This window comes from Rhinoderma darwinii, chromosome 4, assembly GCF_050947455.1.
Source record: "Rhinoderma darwinii isolate aRhiDar2 chromosome 4, aRhiDar2.hap1, whole genome shotgun sequence".
In the NCBI taxonomy this organism is placed as follows: Eukaryota; Metazoa; Chordata; class Amphibia; order Anura; family Rhinodermatidae; genus Rhinoderma; species Rhinoderma darwinii.
In genome coordinates, this window is record NC_134690.1 from 144,294,326 (window position 1) to 144,315,554 (window position 21,229).

The window sequence follows — 21,229 nt, forward strand, 5'->3', positions numbered from 1 at the left end:
TAGCCTTAAGGCGCTAAATGTCTGGATGTAAACAAGAATACTTGAAAACGTTGAGGAACTGAAATGAAAATATTAGAATACCGCATGTTTTCACTATAGTCATTGAGTTTATTTTATAGGAAGACAGAAAAATTCCTTTAAAAAGTTTGTCTCCCGAAGAACACTTATTTTGACGCCAGCATGATGATCAGCCTTTATTGTCAGGCTATACATTTTACCGTCAGCAGCAGCTGAAGTGGAAACTTAGTATTGCATACTGGCCATGCAAATGACTTATATGTTGGCTCTTTCTGGCTCATAGAGACACCCCCTCCCCATGATGTTCTTAAGCAGTAATAAAACATATGAGACCATATCAACTTCTAACTTAAAACTTTTAATACCAAACTCTAAAACTAAGCTCAAGTTACCCATGTGTTCAGGAACCCCCATGTGTCAGTCGCTTAACTTTCCTGTTTCTTACGGCTTCTTTCACTAAATATTACACTGTGGCCATTGCATAGCAACAAGTCTGAATCAGGCACCAGTGACATGCTTTTTATACTTGAATCAATGGTGATAAGCCTGTGTCACTCATACAGGCACCAGAACTTCCTGTACGATGACATTGCAGCGACTGGTCCACACAGGGGGGGGGGGGCATAAGCCTCTATCACCGATGCAGCCGATTATACAGACCCCTGTCACACAGTTAGGCTGGATTCACACGAGCATGTTCGGTCCGTAAAGGACGGAACTTATTGCGGCCGCAAGTCCCGGACCGAACACACTGAAGGGAGCCGGGCTCCTAGCATCATAGTTATATACGACCTAGTTCAGCCTCCCTGAAAATGACCAGCTCAATTTTTCAGTTTTTGCCTCTGCTTTTCAGCAGCTATGACATTATTTTTTCATTGATTTGGTTGTAGGAGGCGTTTTATGCAAGAAAATTTAGGGGTTTTTTTTCTGCGTGGCTTAGGGTAGAAAAAAATCACTTTGTAAGTTATATCATGTCCTAGGAAAAAGATTCAAAATTTTTTTTTTTTTCCCGTTCCACACTAAATAACCTGTTAAATTAATTCTGTGGGTTATTACGGTCGTGTAGAAATCTGTTTAGATTTTTAGTTTTTTATGTAATGTATGGGCAATCAAATATATTTTATGCAAAATAATGACTTTAAAGGGGGGGGGGTGGGGGGACAACACTTTTTTTTTAGTATTTTTTAATCCCATGAAGGAAATGTTATTTACAACTTTATTTTTTACTTAAAGGCCTAGTTAACGGTTTTCTGGCGCGGATTATGATCCGGAAAAAACTTAAGAATCAGCGCCAAAAATGGCCAAAATCACCCCCCATTTATTTCAATGGGAGGCAGAGGCAGTTTCTCCCCCGGGCAGCATTTAGCCGCTTGCGGGAAAGAAAGCGGCATGTCCTTTGCCGCGGCTGCACCTCTGACCTCACATTGAAATCTGAGCGTTTCTTTGAACCGCTGTCTTCAATGGCCGCAGGCGAAAAATCGCAGGCGTGTAAAAATCTGCCTGCAAAAAAACTGTGAACTAAATCAAAATGTATTAGCAAACTCTTGTATGCTAATTCATTACACTATCTCACTGGGACATAGGTTGCCATTAGGGCAACAGCAGGCATACTGAACAGACAGCCCTGGGGTACATTCTAAGTTAAATACACCCAGCGTAAAATATTGTAGCTAAACCGACATATTCAAATCTCAAGACAATTAGCATTTATATAGAGTAATACTTACTGTGTGTCCCTGGAATGTTTTTATTGGCCTGTCTTGTCCCAGTTTGCAAACATGGATGCACATATCTGTACTGCACGATGCAAATGTATTGTTACTTTGCCAGTCTACATCCAAAGCTGGTGCTGTAACAGAAAAGATCACATTTTCAAAAAACTCATCAAAATTATTACATAAAACACAATGATAGCAAAACACCATTAAGGTGACATTCACACAACAGTGAAAAAAAATGGCCATTAAAAATGGATCAACTGTCAGTTTTTCATGCCAAATTTGCGTCCATGCGTCTCAAAATTTTCATCCAATTCCAGTCCGTCTGTCTGTTGGCCATAAAAACCGGATGGCAGTTAAAAAAAATAAAAAAAAGGGATGGATTTCATAGTGCCACAGTGACCACTGTAGATAATGCCCACATAGTACCAGTGCCCACATATTGCAACTGTAGATCGTGCAGTGCCCACCTAGTACCACAGTGCCCATATATAAAGTGCCAGTTCCCACGTAGTGCAATAGTGCCAAATGTGGATAGTGCCCATACAGATAGTGCCACAGTGCCCAGATTACACGCCCCTCCCTTGCAGATAGACTGAGCCCCTGATGTCTCTGTCCATATATGCAAAAAGGAAGCAGCACTCCAGCAAAGAAATAAAGAATCCAGATTTATTCTCCCATATGTAAAACAGAGATGATGCTTCATCATCTCTGTTTCACATATGGGAGAATAAATCTAGATTCTTTAAATCTTTGCTGGAGTGTGGCTTCCTTTTCCTTTTTGCATCTACATTGTGGGCATCAATCAGTCGGATTCCTGGAAGCTGGCACCCATTTTGACCCTGGAGGTTTAGTTCTGCTGTGCTGCACACATTTCTACTTTTCTGTCCATATATGGACAGTGACGTCAGGAGAGCAGAATCCCCTGCCAGAGCGGACCGGGGATTCCACTCCAGGAGTAACACCTTGACGTCACTGTCCATATATTGATAGTGACACCGGGGTCTTGTCCAGGTGCGGAATCCCCTGCCTGACCGGGGCCTGGCCACCGGGGTTTCCGCTCCGTGAAGCTACAGTGGCGCTATCTACAGGGATGGGGGGGATTCCTAGCTTCAGGCAGGGGGGGTGTTATCTACATGAAGGGGTGCCATCTACAAGACTGAAGTCCCTGGCCAGAGATCTTTCAATGCTCTGTTCGGGGATTCCATTGATGAAAATCCCGACTTCACTGTATGGACAGTAATCTCTTCCCCGGGCTCAGCATTCAAAGGTGTGTGTGTGTGGGTGTGTGCGCACTCGGCCAGGATCAGTTTTTACAGGCCGTTACAAGGATTGCTTCCTGAAAAACAGCCGCTAAATACTGATCCATTTGACTTCTACGGGAGCCATCTGACCATGAAAACGGCCAAAAATAGGACATGTTCTATTTTTTGGACGACCAATATTTACGGCCCGTTAAAATAAACGGCCATGTAAATACACCCATAGAACTTCATTGTTCTGAAAACTGCCGTTTTCCACGGTCGTGTGAATGTAGCCTAAAGGGCCTTCCTGGGGATTGAACAAATAAAAATCAAGGATAATAAAATTCTCAATATACTTCCCTTCAGAATTTGCCACTATTCTCTTGCTGCTGCTGGTTGCATCCCCCACTGCATCTGTTTACAATCTTGCAAGCTCTAATGTCATGTGAGCATGCCAACCAATCATGGCTTGCTGCAGTGACATGTTGTCCAGTCCATAGTGACATTACTACAGCAGGCCATGGCTGCCTCAAGTGATGCCCAAAAAAAAAAAAAAAAGAAAAGTAGATGGACGTCAGCATGCCATTAAGCTTTTGTTATTTAGCCATTTGTCAAGCTTGGGAAAGATTTCATTGTAAACCGAAGCATCGCTGGGTGTAAGACATGCAGCTGAATATAAAAAATAAAAAAAAAAGACGTTTAATGGCATGCTGACATCCCTCTACTCTTTTTGGACATTCCATTATGTGGTGTAAACGGACCCCCTGGGATGGACTGTTGCATCCAAAAATACATTTTCGTGATAAGTGTGCTGCTCTCATACATTACTTCCCTCCTGACTGACGTGATGTGCCGCCCCCTATTGATGACATGTCTTCGTGCAAAAGCATAAAACAGACATGCAGTTGGGAACAGCAACAGCAGCAAAGGAATCAGTAAAGAAATTAAAACAAAGTTGTAAAAAAAAATTATAATTGGATTAAAAACTTCTAAAATCCCTTCAAAAAGGGGTAGTTCAGTGTTTTTTGTAGGCAGAAAAAATCTGCCTCAATTTGTGTTAATGCTTCTTTTTACAGAGAGCTTTTTTTGCCCGTTTTATCTAATGCAAGGACCACAGGCAAAAAACGCTGCAAACAAAACACTTAGAAACGAGCGCTGCAGGTTTTTTCTGCCTGCCCCTGATTTCAGTGGGAAGTTAAAAGGCACAAACTGCGGCAAGAAAGAACATGGCACTTTTTTTTTCTCCTACAAATGGACAAAAGCCACCCGGGAAAAAAAAAAAACGCTTCTGCCTCGCATTGAAAATCATTGGGGTCGATTTAGACTATTTTTTTGGGCGCCTTTTCTATCCAAATCAGTGCAAAAAAATTTTTGGTGTCAAATAACTGTCTACATCCCTTGTCCCAATGCAACTCCCTTAACTAAGCCATGTTTTACATATTTTAAAATAGACAGTAGACTAAAGCGAACACGTAACCCCCGGAAGAAGCTACGTGCGACACGTTACGGTTGGATCCCCTCATAGCTATGGTCTGTATGCTTCCTTAAATATTATTTTGTTATCCAATTTCCATTATACGATAGTATTCTCTTTTCTTGGATGGTTTCTTATCCATGTTTTCACCTCATGATATACGTACCAGTTCCTATACGCACTATTTGTACTTTATTATAGGAGGCTGTGGGACCCAACCTACGTGGGGATCCTTGTTTCATGGTTTAGGTTACTGCTAATGTACTTGTTTTTAACTATTTTGTCTCTTAAACACATTATGTAGAGAGAAATCGACAATATTTTATTGTGTGTGATTTCTTATATAGGTGCTCATACTCGTATGTCACACAGATTATTAGGTTTGCTATATGCATGTATTAGCCCAATTGTTTCAGTAGGTGTTATGCAAAAACAAATTTGTTTAAATTATAAAAATATATAATTTTTTAATATTTACAAATGAAAAGCTCATAAAAAAAAAAAGTAAGGAAAACAAAGCCCTGTCTTTCACGCAAAAAGAAAAGTATGCAAAAATTACTTTAATAGCATACAAATCAACTAAAAAGTTTTAAGTGTTATACCTGCACGAGCATGAAAAATAAAAAATCAAAGAAAAAGGATCAAAAAAAAAAAAAAAAAAGTATCTGCACATGAAGTAGAAAAATGTGCGTTGTTAAAGGACGTGTCGCGAAAAAAAATATTTTTACATCAATTTGCTTTTAGTGTTTTATTAAAAAATGTTTTATTTATTTGTGTGTTTTACTTTATTTTTTAACTTTTTCTTGTCTATGGGGGCTGCCATTTTTTTTTTCCATCTCTGTATGTGTCGATTAACGACACATACAGACATGGAATACGGCACATACAGCCCCATAGTGAATGCGAACGGGGCCCTTTCCATTCACTATGCTGTACGCCGTCTGTGTGGGAACGGCGCATGCGCCGCTCCCACAGTCCAAATTGAAGGTCTTTGGCCGGGCGACGTCCGGCGCCATTTTCTTGTGGACCGGAAGCCGCGGCCGGACAGTAAGATCACTACTTCCGGTCGCAGCTTCCGGACTTGTGCACTTGGAGCGGAGGGAGCAGACGGACCGGAGGGAGCAGGTAAGTTAGGTCTGTGCATGTATGTGTTTTAGTGTGTGATTACTACTGTATGTAAACCTACTACACTGTGTGTTAGCTCAAAAAATGGCGACACAGTGTAGGAGGTTTGACCGTTCAATCCCCTCCTTTCTCCTGGCACTAGCCAGGATAAGGGAGGGGGATTCTGTGAGCTCACTAGAGCGAGTGTGTCTTCTCAAATTTTGCAGCATAAGCAATGTGGTTGCTTTACCACATGCCAATGCTGCAATTTTGGGAATTGCTCCATCTAGTGACAAGCACTGGGAAATGTTATAAATTAGCATCTAATTTATAATATTTCCTTACTCGTGAAAAAATTAAAAAAATTAGAACAATGTTTAATCACTTATACACTAACTGTTTAACTAAAAAAAAAAAAAAATTCTAGCGACACATTCCCATTAAGGGGTTAATGTAATAACAGTAGATGCAGGGTGGTTCAGAAGCGGCTTAATATGTACCGGAATGGAATGGAAACTGCTGTTTTGCTTCCCCTGTGTGTGCATCCCAGATTATTGTTGTCTGTGAAGAAAACACAAGAACAGGTGAATAGTAACCTCATCTTTTTATACTTTACATTACCAGAAAACCGCTTTTTCTCAGACAGGACACCACATTTCAACACCATTTTATAGCTAATATATAGATATGATCCAAAAATGTTGAGTAACTTTGTAAATGCATGGCATTTTTTTTCCCCCACTGATTCTGGATTACAGTCTGTATTTTGGTCAAGAGCTGCACTCACGATTCTGCTGGGTATTATTGGAAAATCAGAAAGCTTCTTTTCTGTACTGGGACAGCTAGCCATCCCTACATAAGTAAAATGTCTGGTATAAAGAGGACTCTACCGGTATTGCAAATCACTAAAAGAAGTTCTGTGCAGACATTAAATGCAGGGATAGTTCAGCTCTGAAGCCTGCAGAATTGTAAATGCAGCTTTGGACACCAATACAAGGCACAGTGCGTGATAAGTAATGACATGCATTTACAAAGTTACTCAACATTCTATGCAGATAAATTATGTACATATACAGTGAAAAGGTGTATATATATGTTGTTTGAAGAACATTTAAAGATATTTCCTCTGTTGTCACAGTTTTTTTTTTTTATACATCCCAAGTGAAAATTTTATATTGGAGTTACTAATTCGAATTTGGCTCTGTGCCTTTACATACAGACTGCTCCAAAAAACCAATGCTGCAAAGTTTAGTCCTACGTCGCGATCACAGTTATGAATGTTTAAAAAAAAAAATAAAAAAAAATTGGACCAAAAACTAACAGGAGTAGACACAGAAGAGAAACAAAAAAACACACAAAGTCTCTTCTTTAGACATGTTATTCCTTCTAGACCAACTGGCTTCGACTAAAAATAAAAGAAATAAATAAATTAATTAATTAATTAAAAATGAATCAAAATGGTGTGATCCTGGCCAGGCCTAAAGCGAATATTTTTAAACGAACATAGAACCATGTCTCCCAAACAACGTTAGGCCATTTTCATGTTATGGTTATTATTGGCAAAGGGAAAAAAAAAAAAAAGTACAATACAGTTAATTGCAATTATGTCACAACTCAAGTTTATCAGTGGAAACAGAGTGGGCGCAAAAAAACAACAACACCACAACGAAGACATACGTAGAGATTTTGAAATTCTCCTATTGACTACCATCAAAAACTGTGCGATTAATTTTTGGCGCACACACAAAATAAAAAGAAAAAAAGGCAATGAAAATCGGATCTAAACTACGTAAATTCAACCTTCCATCTGTTTAGCACAGACATTCTAAGGCCGGATTTACACGAGCGTGTGCGTTTTGCGCGTGCAAAATGTACTTAACAGCTCCGTGTGTCGGCAGCGTATGCTGCGTGATTTTCGCGCAGCCGCCATCATTATGACACTCCGTTTGGATGTTTGTAAAGAGAAAAGCACCTGGTGCTTTTCTGTTTTCATTCATAGTTTTACAGCTGTTGAATGAATCACGCGCGTCCCACAGAAGTGCTTCCGTGTGGTGCGCGTGATTTTCACGCACCTATTGACTTCAATGGGTGCGTGATGCGCGAAATACGCCCAAAGAACGGACATGTCGTGACTTTTTCGCAGCGGACTCACGCTGCGTAAAAATCACGCACCTGTCTGCACGGCCCCAGACTAATATAGGTCCGTGCGACGCGCGTGAAAATCACCCGTGTTGCACGGACGTATATCACGTTCGTCTGAATAAGCCCTTAGAGCTGGGATGCGGTTGTGTATTACAGTCGTTGCCCCAGTCCCGATTGCACGCACCCTTGTTGTGCCAGTGCAATCAGCAGGACGTGTTTCCTTGCCATGATGCAGTACTGTCCTGCCGCTCATACACGTCATGCGTCGTCAACCGGTTTATACTAATCAGTTAAACATGCTACTTGGCATTATAGAAAAGCTTACCTTGTCAACTCCTGCACTTAAAATAAAGTTTCCTTTCTTGTTCCATTTCAATGCAAATATGGGTCCTTTATGTTGCCCCAATGTGCTTGCAAGGTTTCCTGCGAGGTAAAGGACAACAATACTCTGGTAATACTATGGTAGAGTTATGGAAATAGAACATATGATTAGGAGCATCTTTAGGTCATCTCCAGAACCTATTTAAGAAAACAAGTCTTTAAAAACTACCGATACCAATTTTTTTACATTTCAAAACGGAGGCATATTGTTCTAAGAAGGCGTTTATGTACGATGTGCAATGCACAGCTTACCGTCTTTTGTCCATATTCTGGCAAAACCATCATAAGACCCGGTGGCTAAAAGTGTTCCTTCACTCTAATAAAGTAAAAATACATAAGTAAATATATAAAATCCATTGAGAATGAACATTCATGGGATTCAAAGCATGAAGTCAATTAGCCAGACAATCTCACAGCAACATAAAGATTACCTTGAAATTGTCTGCACTTGGGGAATGTAGTTAGAGACACTCATCAGGTTTATGCCGCCCTATCTGAGGGCAGCATAAAGTAGTGCCAGCAATCCTGAGCACCGCAGGTTATCACTTACTTTCTTATATTCAGTAGATGTCATAAAATCACTCTTGGAGCGTGAGCCGAGGAAGGCGTCCTGTCAACGATGTGCTCGTGAGTCCTCGATATTCATAAGCTTCGATTCCCATAGCCCCCCCACAGGTGATTGACAGCTTTCTCCCTTTACTGTGCATGGAGGGGGGGATGTCAATCAGCAGGAGAAGGGCAGGGTGGAGCCGCAGCCTGAACACGCTCAGGTTGCAGGAGATAAACAGGGATTTTATGAAAACAACTGAATATAACAAAGTTAGTGACAGACCGCTGGAATAGGGACTCTCTTAGCACTTTATGATGCTCTCAGATAGGACAGCGTAAACCTGGTGACAGGGGCCCTTTAACGTTACTAGTTTAAATAGCGTGTAAACAGCAGAAGAAGTTTTTCCAATTGTATTATTTTCAAAGCGGTCAGAAGTTTACATGGTAGAGCACGGGGAGATGGCACCATTGCCAGATGTGGATAAAGGATGCCAGTACTGGATTGCCATGAAGAAATAGCTGTGCGCGCATGAAAATCTTTTCACTGGAATAAATGAGTCCCTAAAACCTAGGTTTTCAATGGAGAGATCCTGCATGTCAGCTCCTTGACAGCCGCCAATGTGAGCAGAGGTCGCACTAGTCATTTTCCTGCATGGTAAAAATATTCTTAGCATTTTTGAGTATTTTTAGCCAAGGAGTATATTTTTGGGGGGTAATTTAGTTTAATATTATATAAGTATATGTGATGTTATAAACTCCAGATTTATAAAGGGACACATTACTATAACCGATAACCATGCCCCCATACATAAAGAGGGAGTTTGAGATTTTTCAAAACTAGTGCAAGGCAAAAGTGATGCAGCTGCCAGTAGCAAAAAATCAGTATCCACCGATATAGAATACGCACCTATAACACACATATATTTATATTATATTTCCTGGCCAAGCTGGTATGATGGCCAGTGTAGTCCTGAAGCCCTAAGTTGTTACAGGACATAAAGACAGTTTCGGCCCCCAGGACTGCTCCAGTCAATATGTCACGACCAGGCACTAAGGTTATTCTGCCCAGGCTTACTGCTGCAATGTGAATTTGTGTGTGCCGTCAAAAAATCTAATTTAAGATACAAAAAAAAACAATTAAAAAACGTAGGCACCAGTAGCATATTGCAGGGACAACGAGAGTCCAGCTCAAGTGTTTAAGGGGACTGCCGTATATAGGGGTAATGCTCTCAGCTGTGTATGCAATACAATAAATGTACCAGCGTCATTGCGACCTCTGAACGTGAGCTTGTGACACGTCAGAATAACACATACTGGAAATTGGGAAAGTTTTCATACAAATCTTTTGAATGTTGTAGACATTTGATATTCCCCATAAACACTGCTTTTATTATCAGTGTACCAGGCAAACACTTTTTCAGGATCCCACCATAGTGTACATAGGCATCAAGTCAATTTGATAAAGTTTCTCCTTTTGGAATTAAACAGTTATCCTTACATTCCAGTCTAAAGACGTGACATCCTTGTTGCTAGGAACATCTTGTCCTCCTTCTCGTATACAGTGTCGGAGGACCAGCTGTGTCGACCCACTAGTGCTGTTTTCACTAAGATTCCATATCCTGGCTGTTGAATCCCCTGACCTATCAATTGAATATTCAAGGAAAAAAAAAAGATGATTGAATTGTTCGGTTTTTAAAATGAAGAAAAAACCCCAAAACAAAACACAGTTTACAAAAGCCAATATTCTGTTATCTTCCTGTGCTCTGGACCTTACACGCTGCTGTTCACACTGCAGTCAGTGCCGGAAAACAAGGACTGACTGAGGAGTATCTAATCTACTGAAACAGAGTAGAAAAGAAAAAGGCTATTTGTAAAACGCAACTCCACAACTTCCCTAACTCCAAACAACAAGGAAGATGGGCAGATACAACACAACCCAAAATGGAAATAAACAAATTCAGATTGAGAACAGAGATACATGGAATGTATATCATAAATACTGTCCCTATGTACTGGCCTATGAACTGTAGGGTGAAACATAATAGACAAACAACCGATCCGGTACGCCATGTATCTCTGTTGTGGACCTCAGTTCTTTTACTGGTTTCTGGTTCAACTTATGAACTCTATCTAATGTGCCTACATATCTTGTCTAATGAAAGGTTTATTACCCAAATCTTTGCCTTAACTTCAATGTATTAATGACATGTACTATCAAGAATCAACCACGTGAAGCCATTCCTGACAGGACTATTGTTCGCATCTATTGATCGTGTCTACAGGGCAGTCAGAACCGCATTTATCATAGAATCTTACATTTGGGAGTTGGTTACAGTTATATGTGGTGTAGAGCTGGGTGATATGGCCTAAAAATAAAATCTAAATTTTTTTCAAGCTTGGACTAATCTCTATTTTTCAGCGAAAAGAAAAAACGTTAAAAAAATAAAAAAATACAGCAAGCTGGCACCAGAAAACGGAGTCATGTAGAATTGATGCAGGCTTTCACATCTCACCACTCAAAGAAACTGCCACCATAGCCGGAGACGGGAGTAGGAAAGCCACATGGAACATAATGGACTCTTACTCCTGGCACCTGGTCCCTCATTGGAGCTGGATGCACCCACATTAAAGAGGCTCTGTCACCAGATTTTGCAACCCCTATCTGCTATTGCAGCAGATCGGCGCTGCAATTTAGATTACAGTAACGTTTTTATTTTTAAAAAACGAGCATTTTTGGCCAAGTTATGACCATTTTTGTATTTATGCAAATGAGGCTCGCAAAAGTCCAAGTGGGCGTGTATTATGTGCGTACATCGGGGCGTTTTTACTACTTTTACTAGCTGGGCGTTGTGTAGAGAAGTGGATGATACTTCTCGTCAGAACACCCAGCTTCTGGCAGTGCAGACACAGTCGTGTTCTCGAGAGATCACGCTGTGTCGTCACTCACAGGTCCTGCATCGTGTCAGACGAGCGAGGACACATCGGCACCAGAGGCTACAGTTGATTCTGCAGCAGCATCGGCGTTTGCAGGTAAGTCGATGTAGCTACTTACCTGCAAACGCTGATGGCTGCTGCAGAATCAACTGTAACCTCTGGTGCCGATACGATGCAGGACCTGTGAGTGACGTCACAGATCTGCACTGCCAGAAGCTGGGCGTTCTGAAGAGAAGTGGATGATACTTCTCGTCAGAACGCCCAGCTAGTAAAAGTAGTAAAAACGCCCCGGTGTACGCACATAATACACGCCCAGTTGTACTTTTACAAGCCTCATTTGCATAAATACAAAAATGGTCATAACTTGGCCAAAAATGCTCGTTTTTTTAAAATAAAAACGTTACTGTAATCTACATTGCAGCGCCGATCTGCTGCAATAGCAGATAGGGGCTGCAAAATCTGGTGACAGAGCCTCTAAGTAAAAAGTGGAGCATCATTAAACTGGTGACATGACATATGGGACGTGTCAGGAATTGCTGTGCATGCTGCATTTATGTAAAAGGAAAGGGTTCAATAAAGTAATCTACACATTCCGTTTATATAGTATTAAGGAATTGCTGTACATGCAAGACCCTTATTCAAAACAAAGCGTTTTCTTGATTATGTGTTTAAAGAGGCTGTCACCAGATTCTCAAATCCCTATCTCCTATTGCATGTGATCGGCGCTGCAATGTAGATAACAGTAACTTTTTTATTTATTTTTTTAAACGTTCATTTTTGGCCAAGTTATGAGCTATTTTATATATATGCAAATGAGGTTTGAAATGGACAACTGGGAGTTTTTTTTTCGTTATGTCCAACTGGGCGTGTATTGTTTTTAACAGGGCGTGTTTACATGTATGACGCTGACCAATCAGTGACCAGTCAGCATCATACACTCATCTCCATTGATTTACACAGCAGCGATGTGCAGCCGCATACACGGAGATTAACGTTAATCAAGTGTCCTGATAATGAATACACATGAAATCCAGCCTGGACGTCATGTGTATTCAGAATCCTGACACTTCTGAATCTTTTCTGTGAGATTTCCAGCAAGTGAAACTAAATCTCGTTTACCTCCGTAATCTCGCGAGATTTTGTTTCCCTTCTAGAAATCTCAATTCAGAAGTGTCAGGATTCTGAATACACATGACGTCCAGGCTGGATGATCATGTGTATTCATTATCAGGACACTGCAGTAACGTTAATCTCTGTGTATGCGGCTGCACATTGCTGCTGTGTAAATGAATGGAGAGGAGTGTATGATGCTGACTGGTCACTGATTGGTCAGCGTCATACACGTAAACACGCCCAGTTAAAAACACAATACACGCCCAGTTGGACATACGAAAAAAAACTCCCAGTTGTCCATTTCAAACCTCATTTGCATAAATATAAAATAGCTCATAACTTGGCCAAAAATTAACGTTTTAAAAAAAAACAAAAAAACGTTAGTTATCTACATTGCAGCGCCGATCACATGCAATAGGAGATAGGGATTTGAGAATCTGGTGACAGAGCCTCTTTAAAACTCTATTGAACCTCCTTCTTTTGCATAAAGCATTGCATCACCAGCAATGCCTTAATACTGTATTACATACAGATTATTCACAGAATGGGGGGAATTTATTATGCATTCTTTACGCAAACTGCTACTTTTCCTGGCATAAACATTAAATTAGGTGCATTTTGCCCCAGTATATGACATCTTAAAAGGGGTGTTCCCACTAAGCACATTTTTTTTATGCATCAACAGTATAGGTGATAAATGTAAAAAATGCCACACCAATCACAAGAACACATGTCCAGACCACTGTTCCTCCCCAATGCACGATCGCAGCAAGGCGGCTTTTGAATGGAGCGGCAGTCGCACACGTGCGCTGATGCTCCATTCAATATCTATGGGGCTAAAGGAAACAGCAGGGCACTGTTCTAGTGGAGGTCCCAGCGGTGGAGTCTCCAGCAATTATACATTTATCAACTACCCTGTGGATAGGTGATAAATGTGCTTAGTGGGAAGACTCATAAGAAATGCCAGTCTTAATAAATGCCCCCACTGTGTTAATAAGCGCTGTAAAACGGCCACAAGAAGGCTGCTTTGAAAGAAGTGTTATAGAACATACATTCTGCAGTTTTCATACCTTCGTTTACTGACCATATTGACATTACCTTTTTCAAGAGGGTTTTCAGATTTAATTATTTTATAGTATATCCACTGGATATGCCAAGACAGGCTAAACAGCGTGGGTACCACTGCTAGAACCCCTATTCGACCCAATAACATAAGTTGCAGTCCAGAATACATTACTGGTGGAGAGGGGGCACACGTGTAAGATCATTCGCTATTAAAGAAGCACTTCAGAAATTTTATTTTTGCCCAAGTAGTGCAGCATAGGCGATTATTAAAAAAATAGGCACTTGTGTATGTCCAATTCAGTTAATGTGCTATTTACGGGTTTTCTGCCATCTTGGTTCCTTCTTCCCCTCTAGTATTGTTCACCTAATGAAGCCTACATTACATGTCCCATGATGCTTCAGGCTTTGCTGAGGGGGCGTAGTTTCATCACACTGCACTTGCTCTAAGTCCTATTTAAATGCAGCAAGTAATAGATCAGTGACACAGAACTGCTGTCCCCTAAAACTGCAGTCTCAGTGCATTTCTATGTGATGCATCTTTACACTTGTCTCCCTGCCTCCTGCTAGCGATCGGTTTCTACAAGTCAGATTTTACACATACGGCAGTGAGGAGCAGCATCTCATAGGAATACACTGGAGATTCTGCACACAGCATACACAGATATTAAAAGAAAGTGAGTCATGGAGTTTTATAACTCTGTAGCTAATCACTAATCTATCACTGCACACCTGCTCCCTTAGATATGGCAGAAATAACCTCTTCAAGAGCACTCTATGCATGGGAGACATATAGAGGAACAAGGGTGGAGCTAGGTGGGATCTTATGGGGTGATTATATAATCCTGTAGTTCACAGGTAGTCGGCCACAAATGAGAAAAAAAAAAAAACCTCATGTCTACACATGAGAGCATGGTGTATTTTAGTGGTCAGACTCAGATCACATGACAGCTGCCTATAATGAAAGGGTTCAAAATGTATAGATGTAACGGAGCTGGGAAGAAACAAATGACACTGCTAAAATGTTGATGGTGAGTTAGCATGATTTATAAAAAAAAAACTAAAATCAAAAACCTATTTTATGACCACCACATATAAAAGGCAAAATGGCATATCCAGTGGATCTGCCTGTAAGCCCCTGTAGGATTGCACCCTGTCAGGACTGAACTAAATTGCAAGGGGCTGCACCCAGAGATGAAGCTCAAGCCTGAACAGAGCTGTGTCCTATATCACTCATGCTGGACAGTAATGAGAATTTGAGCCCTGCTCCTTAAAGGGAATGTGTTGCCAGAAAAACATGTTTTTTTTAAAAAAATTAAACATTTAGTGTGTGGGTGATTAAACATTGTTCAAATTTTTTTTATTTTTTTGCACGAGTCCAGGAAATATTATAAATTATTTCTAATTTATAATACTACCCATTTTTGGTCACTAGATGGAGCTGTTCCCAAAATTGCAGTATTGCAACGTTGGGTTAAAAGCCCTCGCTCTAGTGAGCTCTCAGCATCCCCCCCTCCTTTATCCTGGCTAGTGCCAGGATAAACGAGGGGTTTGAAAGGTTTAACCTCCTACACTGTGTGTCGCCATTTTTTGAGGTAACCCACAGTGTAGTAGGTTTACATACAGTAGTAAACACACACAAACACACATTGAAATCTCTTACCTGCTCCTGCCGCCGCGGCTCCCTCCGGCCCGTCCGCTCCCTTTGCTGCCGCTGTTCCATGTGCACAAGTCCGGAAGCCGCGACCGGAAGTAGTAATATTACTGTCCGGCCGCGACTTCCGGTCCACAGGAAAATGGCGCCGGACGGCGCCAATTTCGAATAGGACTGTGTGGGAGCGGCGCATGCGCAGTTCCCACACAGACGCCGTACACGGCAGTCAATGGGACGGGAGCCGTTCACAGTCCCTATGGGACTGTGGCTGCCGTATTCCATGTCTGTGTGTGTCGTTAATCGACACACACAGAAATGGAACAAAAAATGGCAGCCCCCATAGGGAAGAAAAAGTGTAAAAATAAGAAACAGTAAAACACAAACACACAAATGAAAATAAACGTTTATATTAAGGCACTAACATCTTTAACATATAAAAAAATTATTTGTGATGACACTGTTCCTTTAAAAAGCTGATCCTTACACCATTGCCCTGCCTTCAGCTCCACCGACCCCCAAACCCAGCCCTGTGCCCTTCTCTAAGCAGTACCGTCATTGTCTAGTAGCAGCTGAAGTGTAAAGTCTCTTGTAACCTACATGCTGGCAGCTTGTGTCCCACTACCTCTCCAGCACCTGTACACCCACCAGGCCCTGTAAACTAGCACAAGTCCCAGCCTCATCAATAGAGGTCTTGTGTCTGCAGCTGTATCACAATAACAGCACGTGAGTGTCCTGCACATTGCACAGAGTGGGGGAAGAGCGGCCATGTAAAGACCCACGTGCCACTGCAGTGTTTACAGACGCTGGAGGGAAAAAAAAAAAAAAAAAGAAGAGAATTATGCCCAGTTCACACAGTTTTTGACGCAGAAATCACCTCCCATTGATTTCAATGGGAGGCAGAGGCATTTTTTTTCCCCGGGCGGCTTTTAGCCACTCGCAGGAAGACAAAGGCATGTCCTTTCTTGCCACAGATAAGCCTCTGACCTCCCAATGAAATCTATGGGAGGAAGAAAAAGAGTTTTTCGCTGCGTTTTTTTGCCCGCAGGTCAAACTCTGCCTCATAATTCCGAGACAGATTTTTTTTTCTGCCTGCAAAATACCTAAGGGTATGTTCATACGTACAGGTAAAAACGGCTGAAAATTATGAAGCTGTTTTCAGCAGTTTTTGTAGCTGAAAACGTTTGAGGCTTTTTATGGAGCAATTTTTGTAGCGGTTTTTCTATTGACAAGGAAAAACAGCCCCAAAAACTGCTCAAGAGTTGACACGCTCCTTTTTACGCGCCGTTTTTAAAAAAAACAATAAAAAAAAAACATTTGATTTCAATGGGAAGATCATTGTAGGAGTTCAACTACCGTTTTTTCAGGCATATTTTGAGGCGTTTACGCCCCGAAATACGCCTGAAAATCCTGCGTGTGAACCTAATCTTACTGTGAGGGGGCTGATATAGTTACTAAGCTATGAATTCTGCTTGTCGTGGGGACGAGGTATCTGTCTCTCCTCAAATAAAATAGATTTAACGATAATGTACAAAAACAGAATCGGGAGATGCCCAATGCAAAATGTCATTATCCCCCCAGCTCTAGTAATGCTTACGATATTGTAGAATGTAATTTAAGAAACATACCCTGAGGCTAGCAGATCACTAACTGGGTTCCAGGCACAAATAAACACTTCTGACTCATGACCGCGTAACACCACTGCCTTGCTGGATGGGATTTCTACATCTCCATCGACTTCCATCATGTCAGTGTGGTTATCTGCAAGAAAAAGAACGTTTTTAATAAATCAATGTATTAAGTGTTTCTTAAAGAGGCTGTCATCAGATTATAAGTGCCCTATCTTCTACACAAGATGATCAGCGCTGTAATGTAGAGAACTGTTTTTATTCTGAAAAACTATCAATTTTGAGCAAGTTATGCACAATTTTAGATTTATGCTAATTACTTTCTTAAGAGACAACTGGGCGTATTTTTACTTTTTTACGAACTGGGCGTTGTACAGAGAAGTGTATGACGCTGACCCATCAGCGTCATACACTTCTCTCCATTCATTTTTAGCAGTACGCTCAACACAGCGTGATCTCGCGAGATCACGCTGTGCAGTCACATACTCCCACATTAACTTTAATTAAGTGTCTTGAGAGTGAATAGACAGTGCCTCCAGCCAGGACACGATGTCTATTCACACTCCCAATACTTCGGTAAAGTTTCTGTGAATGACAGCACAGCGTGATCTCGCAAGATCACGCCGTGCTGTGTGAGTAAGTCCCCAAGAAACTTTACCGAAGTGTCGGGAGTGTGAATAGACATCGTGTCCTGGCTGGAGGCGTCTATTCACTCTAAAGACACTTAATTAAAGTTAATGTGGGAGTATGTGACTGCACAGCAAAACACTCTCAGTTGTCTATTAAGAAAGTAATTAGCATACATCTAAAATTGTGCATAACTTGCTCAAAATTGATCGTTTTTCAAAATAAAAAAACACTTATCTACATTACAGCGCCGATCACATTATGTAGGAGATAGCGCACTTATAATCTGGTGACAGAGCCTAAGCAATTTTCAAATGGACTTTCATTAAAAAAAACAAAAACTTAATATAATACATATGTCCTTGGCAGTGAGAGGGTTAAAGTTAGGAGACAGATTGTGATCGTGCGGACAAAAACATACCAGTGATAAGTTTATTAAGACTGTCATTTCATACGTCAGTCTTTATATAGCACCTATTCATCTCGGACTATCCATGCGCAAGAAAATCAAATCTACAACAGCTAGGAGGTGGCGTAGATTTTCGCTGTTATTTACGCCACTGTTTTGGCATAAATTATAGTAAATTTATCAGGCCGAGGTGGCTCTTGCTAAGCCCTGCCTACTTTTACTAAAAGTGGGGGTGGTGGGGTAAAAATTAAAATTGCGACTTTTCTGCACCAGAAAACTGGCGTACGGTGTTTAGTAAATTTCCCCCAGTAAGTACGATTGAAGGCAACTTTAAGCTCGTCTGTTTTGGGTGTGTACCCAGCACGGCCCTCCACTGAAAAGCCAGATCAACCCACATCAATTCAGAGGATTATAGAGGAGAATTCATCACTTCATTGTTCCATTAACTACAGAAAAAAATATAGAAATCCTGCGTCCCATTTCCTTTAACACTGCACAAGTTTTGTGATTTGCTACTTCGTGAAAGATTCAAAAATATAAAAGGCCCCGTCCACACAACCCAAATGAGAATTCGATTCAGAAGGGGAGATACTAAGGCCGGGTTCACACGGGTCGGATACGCTGTGTAAAACTACGCAGAGTATCAGACGTAGAACCCGAAGCACATTCCATAAAAAAAACAAAAAAAAAAAAAATGCACAGTGCTGTGGTAGTTTTTTTCGGGCGTAATTTCAGCTGCGAAAAACAGTGCTGGGGAAAAAAAAAATAATTAAACCGTTCATACTTATCTCGACCGCAACCATGGCGACGCGTCCGGCCGTACTGTAGCCCGGCCTCCTGGGGCGACGTTTCATCCCATGTGGCCGCTGCAGCCTATAATCTTGGAGGCCGGGCTGGAGGCAGTATCAGAGCGATCTGGGTAAGTATGAGATTTATTTATTTTTCTGAGTTGCGAATTTGCAGCAGAATTGCAGCTTTTCCACCGGAAAAATCTGCTATTTGTTGTAGGTTTTACCGCCACATTGAAATCAATGCGAAATACACGCAACGGAAAAGCAGCGATTAAGCAAATACAGTTGACATGCTGCGGATTAAAAAAAAAACTGCACCACAGGTCACTATCGGCAGGTTTTTTTATGCAGCGTGTGCATGAGATTTGTTCAAATCTCATCCTCTTTGCTGCTACTGTAACACTCTGCGGATTATCTGCAATGAAATCAGTTGCGTAAATACTACAGATTTTCCTGCAACGTGTGAACCCGGCCTAAGGCCGTCATTTATATATTTCTTCTGTTCATTTTCTATTCCTAGTTTTGGTTTAGGCCCCATGCACACGACAGCAAAAAACCTCAGTTTTTGCGGACCGCAATTGCGGTCCGCAAAAACGGAGCCATTCACTTTCATTGAACATTGATACCTTTCCGTAGCACTACGGAAGGGTGTCAGTGCCGTGGAAATGTTCCGGGAATTATGGAACATGTCCGTTCTTTCGCATTTTGCGGGCCGAAAATGCGTCTGTCAGTCAGCGGCCGGCCGTGCCCGCAATCGCGGGCACGGTCGTGTGCATGGGGCCTTAAAAATAAAAAAAATACGGCTTTTTTTTTTTTTTTTTTTTTTTAAACTAAAACCTGGAATGGAACCTAAAGACAGAAGAAATTAATTTATGAAGGCCTTAAAGTGTCACGTGTAATACTAAAACAATGGAAATGGTGGGACTTCTGCAAATAAAACCTGCAAAGCAATTCATTTTTCTTTTCAATCTTCAATACTTTCTTGGGCCTAACTTTTACAGTCTTAGAGTCTATACTACTACACTGCCGTACAGATCATGGTCTTCATTACATGACCACTGGGTGGCACTGTACTACCAGTCTCGAAGGTACAGCAGCTTTGCAAAGCGAAGCATATTGTTCTGGCATCTTTCATTTACATTAATAAACATATCCTCTGAAGTGCAAGCTAGAAAGCATTTACATAGAAATTCTCAATGCATAAGTAAAAAAAAAAAAAAAAAAAAAGAAGTTCTACCAGACAAACAATACAACATCAAATAGTTCAAAATAGATGAGCTATCAGCTTCTAAGGGGGAGTTCACACGGAGTTTGATGAGTTTTTTTGACGCGGAAACCGCACCGCATAACGCGCCAAAAAACGGCCGAAAATGCCTCCCATTGATTTCAATGGGAGGCTGACGCGGTTTTTTCCCCGCTAGCGGAAAAACCGGCTCACGGGAAAGAGAAGGGACATGCCCTATCTTCAAGCATTTACGCCTCTGACTTCCCATTGACATCAATGTGAGGCAGAGAAAGCGTATTTCGCGGGGTTTTATGCCCGCGGCGCTCAATGGCCGCGGGCGAAAAACGCAGCGCAAATCGGCGTGCAGGCAGAGGAAAATCTGCCTCAAAACTTTAAAACGCAAATTTTGAGGAAGAATTTCTTCCTGCAAAGAACTGTGAACCCGGCCTAACAAAACCCACTTGGCAATGATAAAATGTCCTTAAAAGCAACAAGTTGGCGGTGTTTCACGCTTTGCTTACCAATGTCCCCCTTTAAGCTTTATCCTACATAATGGTACGTTTTACATATAAATATAGAGACTTCTAGGCACCTGTGGATCTCCACAATGCAAACCCCAGCATGCTTGGACAGGCACAGGCTGTTAGGTCATGCTGGGAGTAATAGTCTCAATGCTGGGAGTAATAGTCTCAATGCTGGGAGTAATAGTCTCAAACAGCTGGAGAAAAGATTTAAATCAACGATATGGAAAAACAATGAAAAAGATATTAATGGAATAAATACATCTTTATACGAGAACATAAGTACCTTTCCCAGAAGAGGTGAAGTCTCCAACGTTAAGTATTGGGACGCCCAATAATCCAATTGTCCCGACCACTCAGTGTCTTCTCCACACTCTGCATCCCACATGTAAAGTCTCAAGCTTTTTCTCTCACACCACACCTTGTTTTTATTATTGGGCGTACCAATACTTGAAATTGGAAACTACACAGTAAACTCATTAAAACAACAACTGTCCATCCAGATGAGTCTCGTAGTATTTACGCAATGTGGGAACCCGGCCTAAGGCCGTCATTTTGGTTTAAAGAAAGAAAAAAAAAAAGCAGTCATTTTATTAATTTTTTTTAAACTAAAACATGGAACGGAACCTAAAAACAGA

General features: G+C 41.2%; 1 protein-coding gene across 10 annotated transcripts in view; it reads right to left on the minus strand.

The window, feature by feature from the left end:
• The window catches only part of TBL1XR1 (TBL1X/Y related 1), a 137,212-nt gene that overhangs the window by 18,147 nt on the left and 97,836 nt on the right, over positions 1–21,229 (minus strand). For all 10 annotated transcript variants that reach the window (XM_075861644.1, XM_075861642.1, XM_075861640.1 and 7 more), the window contains 6 exons: positions 17,019–17,151; positions 10,129–10,270; positions 8,334–8,397; positions 8,026–8,123; positions 6,059–6,119; positions 1,746–1,867 (listed from right to left, as the gene is read on the minus strand). In XM_075861644.1, coding sequence (XP_075717759.1) covers positions 1,746–1,867; positions 6,059–6,119; positions 8,026–8,123; positions 8,334–8,397; positions 10,129–10,270; positions 17,019–17,151 — 620 coding nt within the window. The remainder of the gene's footprint in view (positions 1–1,745; positions 1,868–6,058; positions 6,120–8,025; positions 8,124–8,333; positions 8,398–10,128; positions 10,271–17,018; positions 17,152–21,229) is intronic.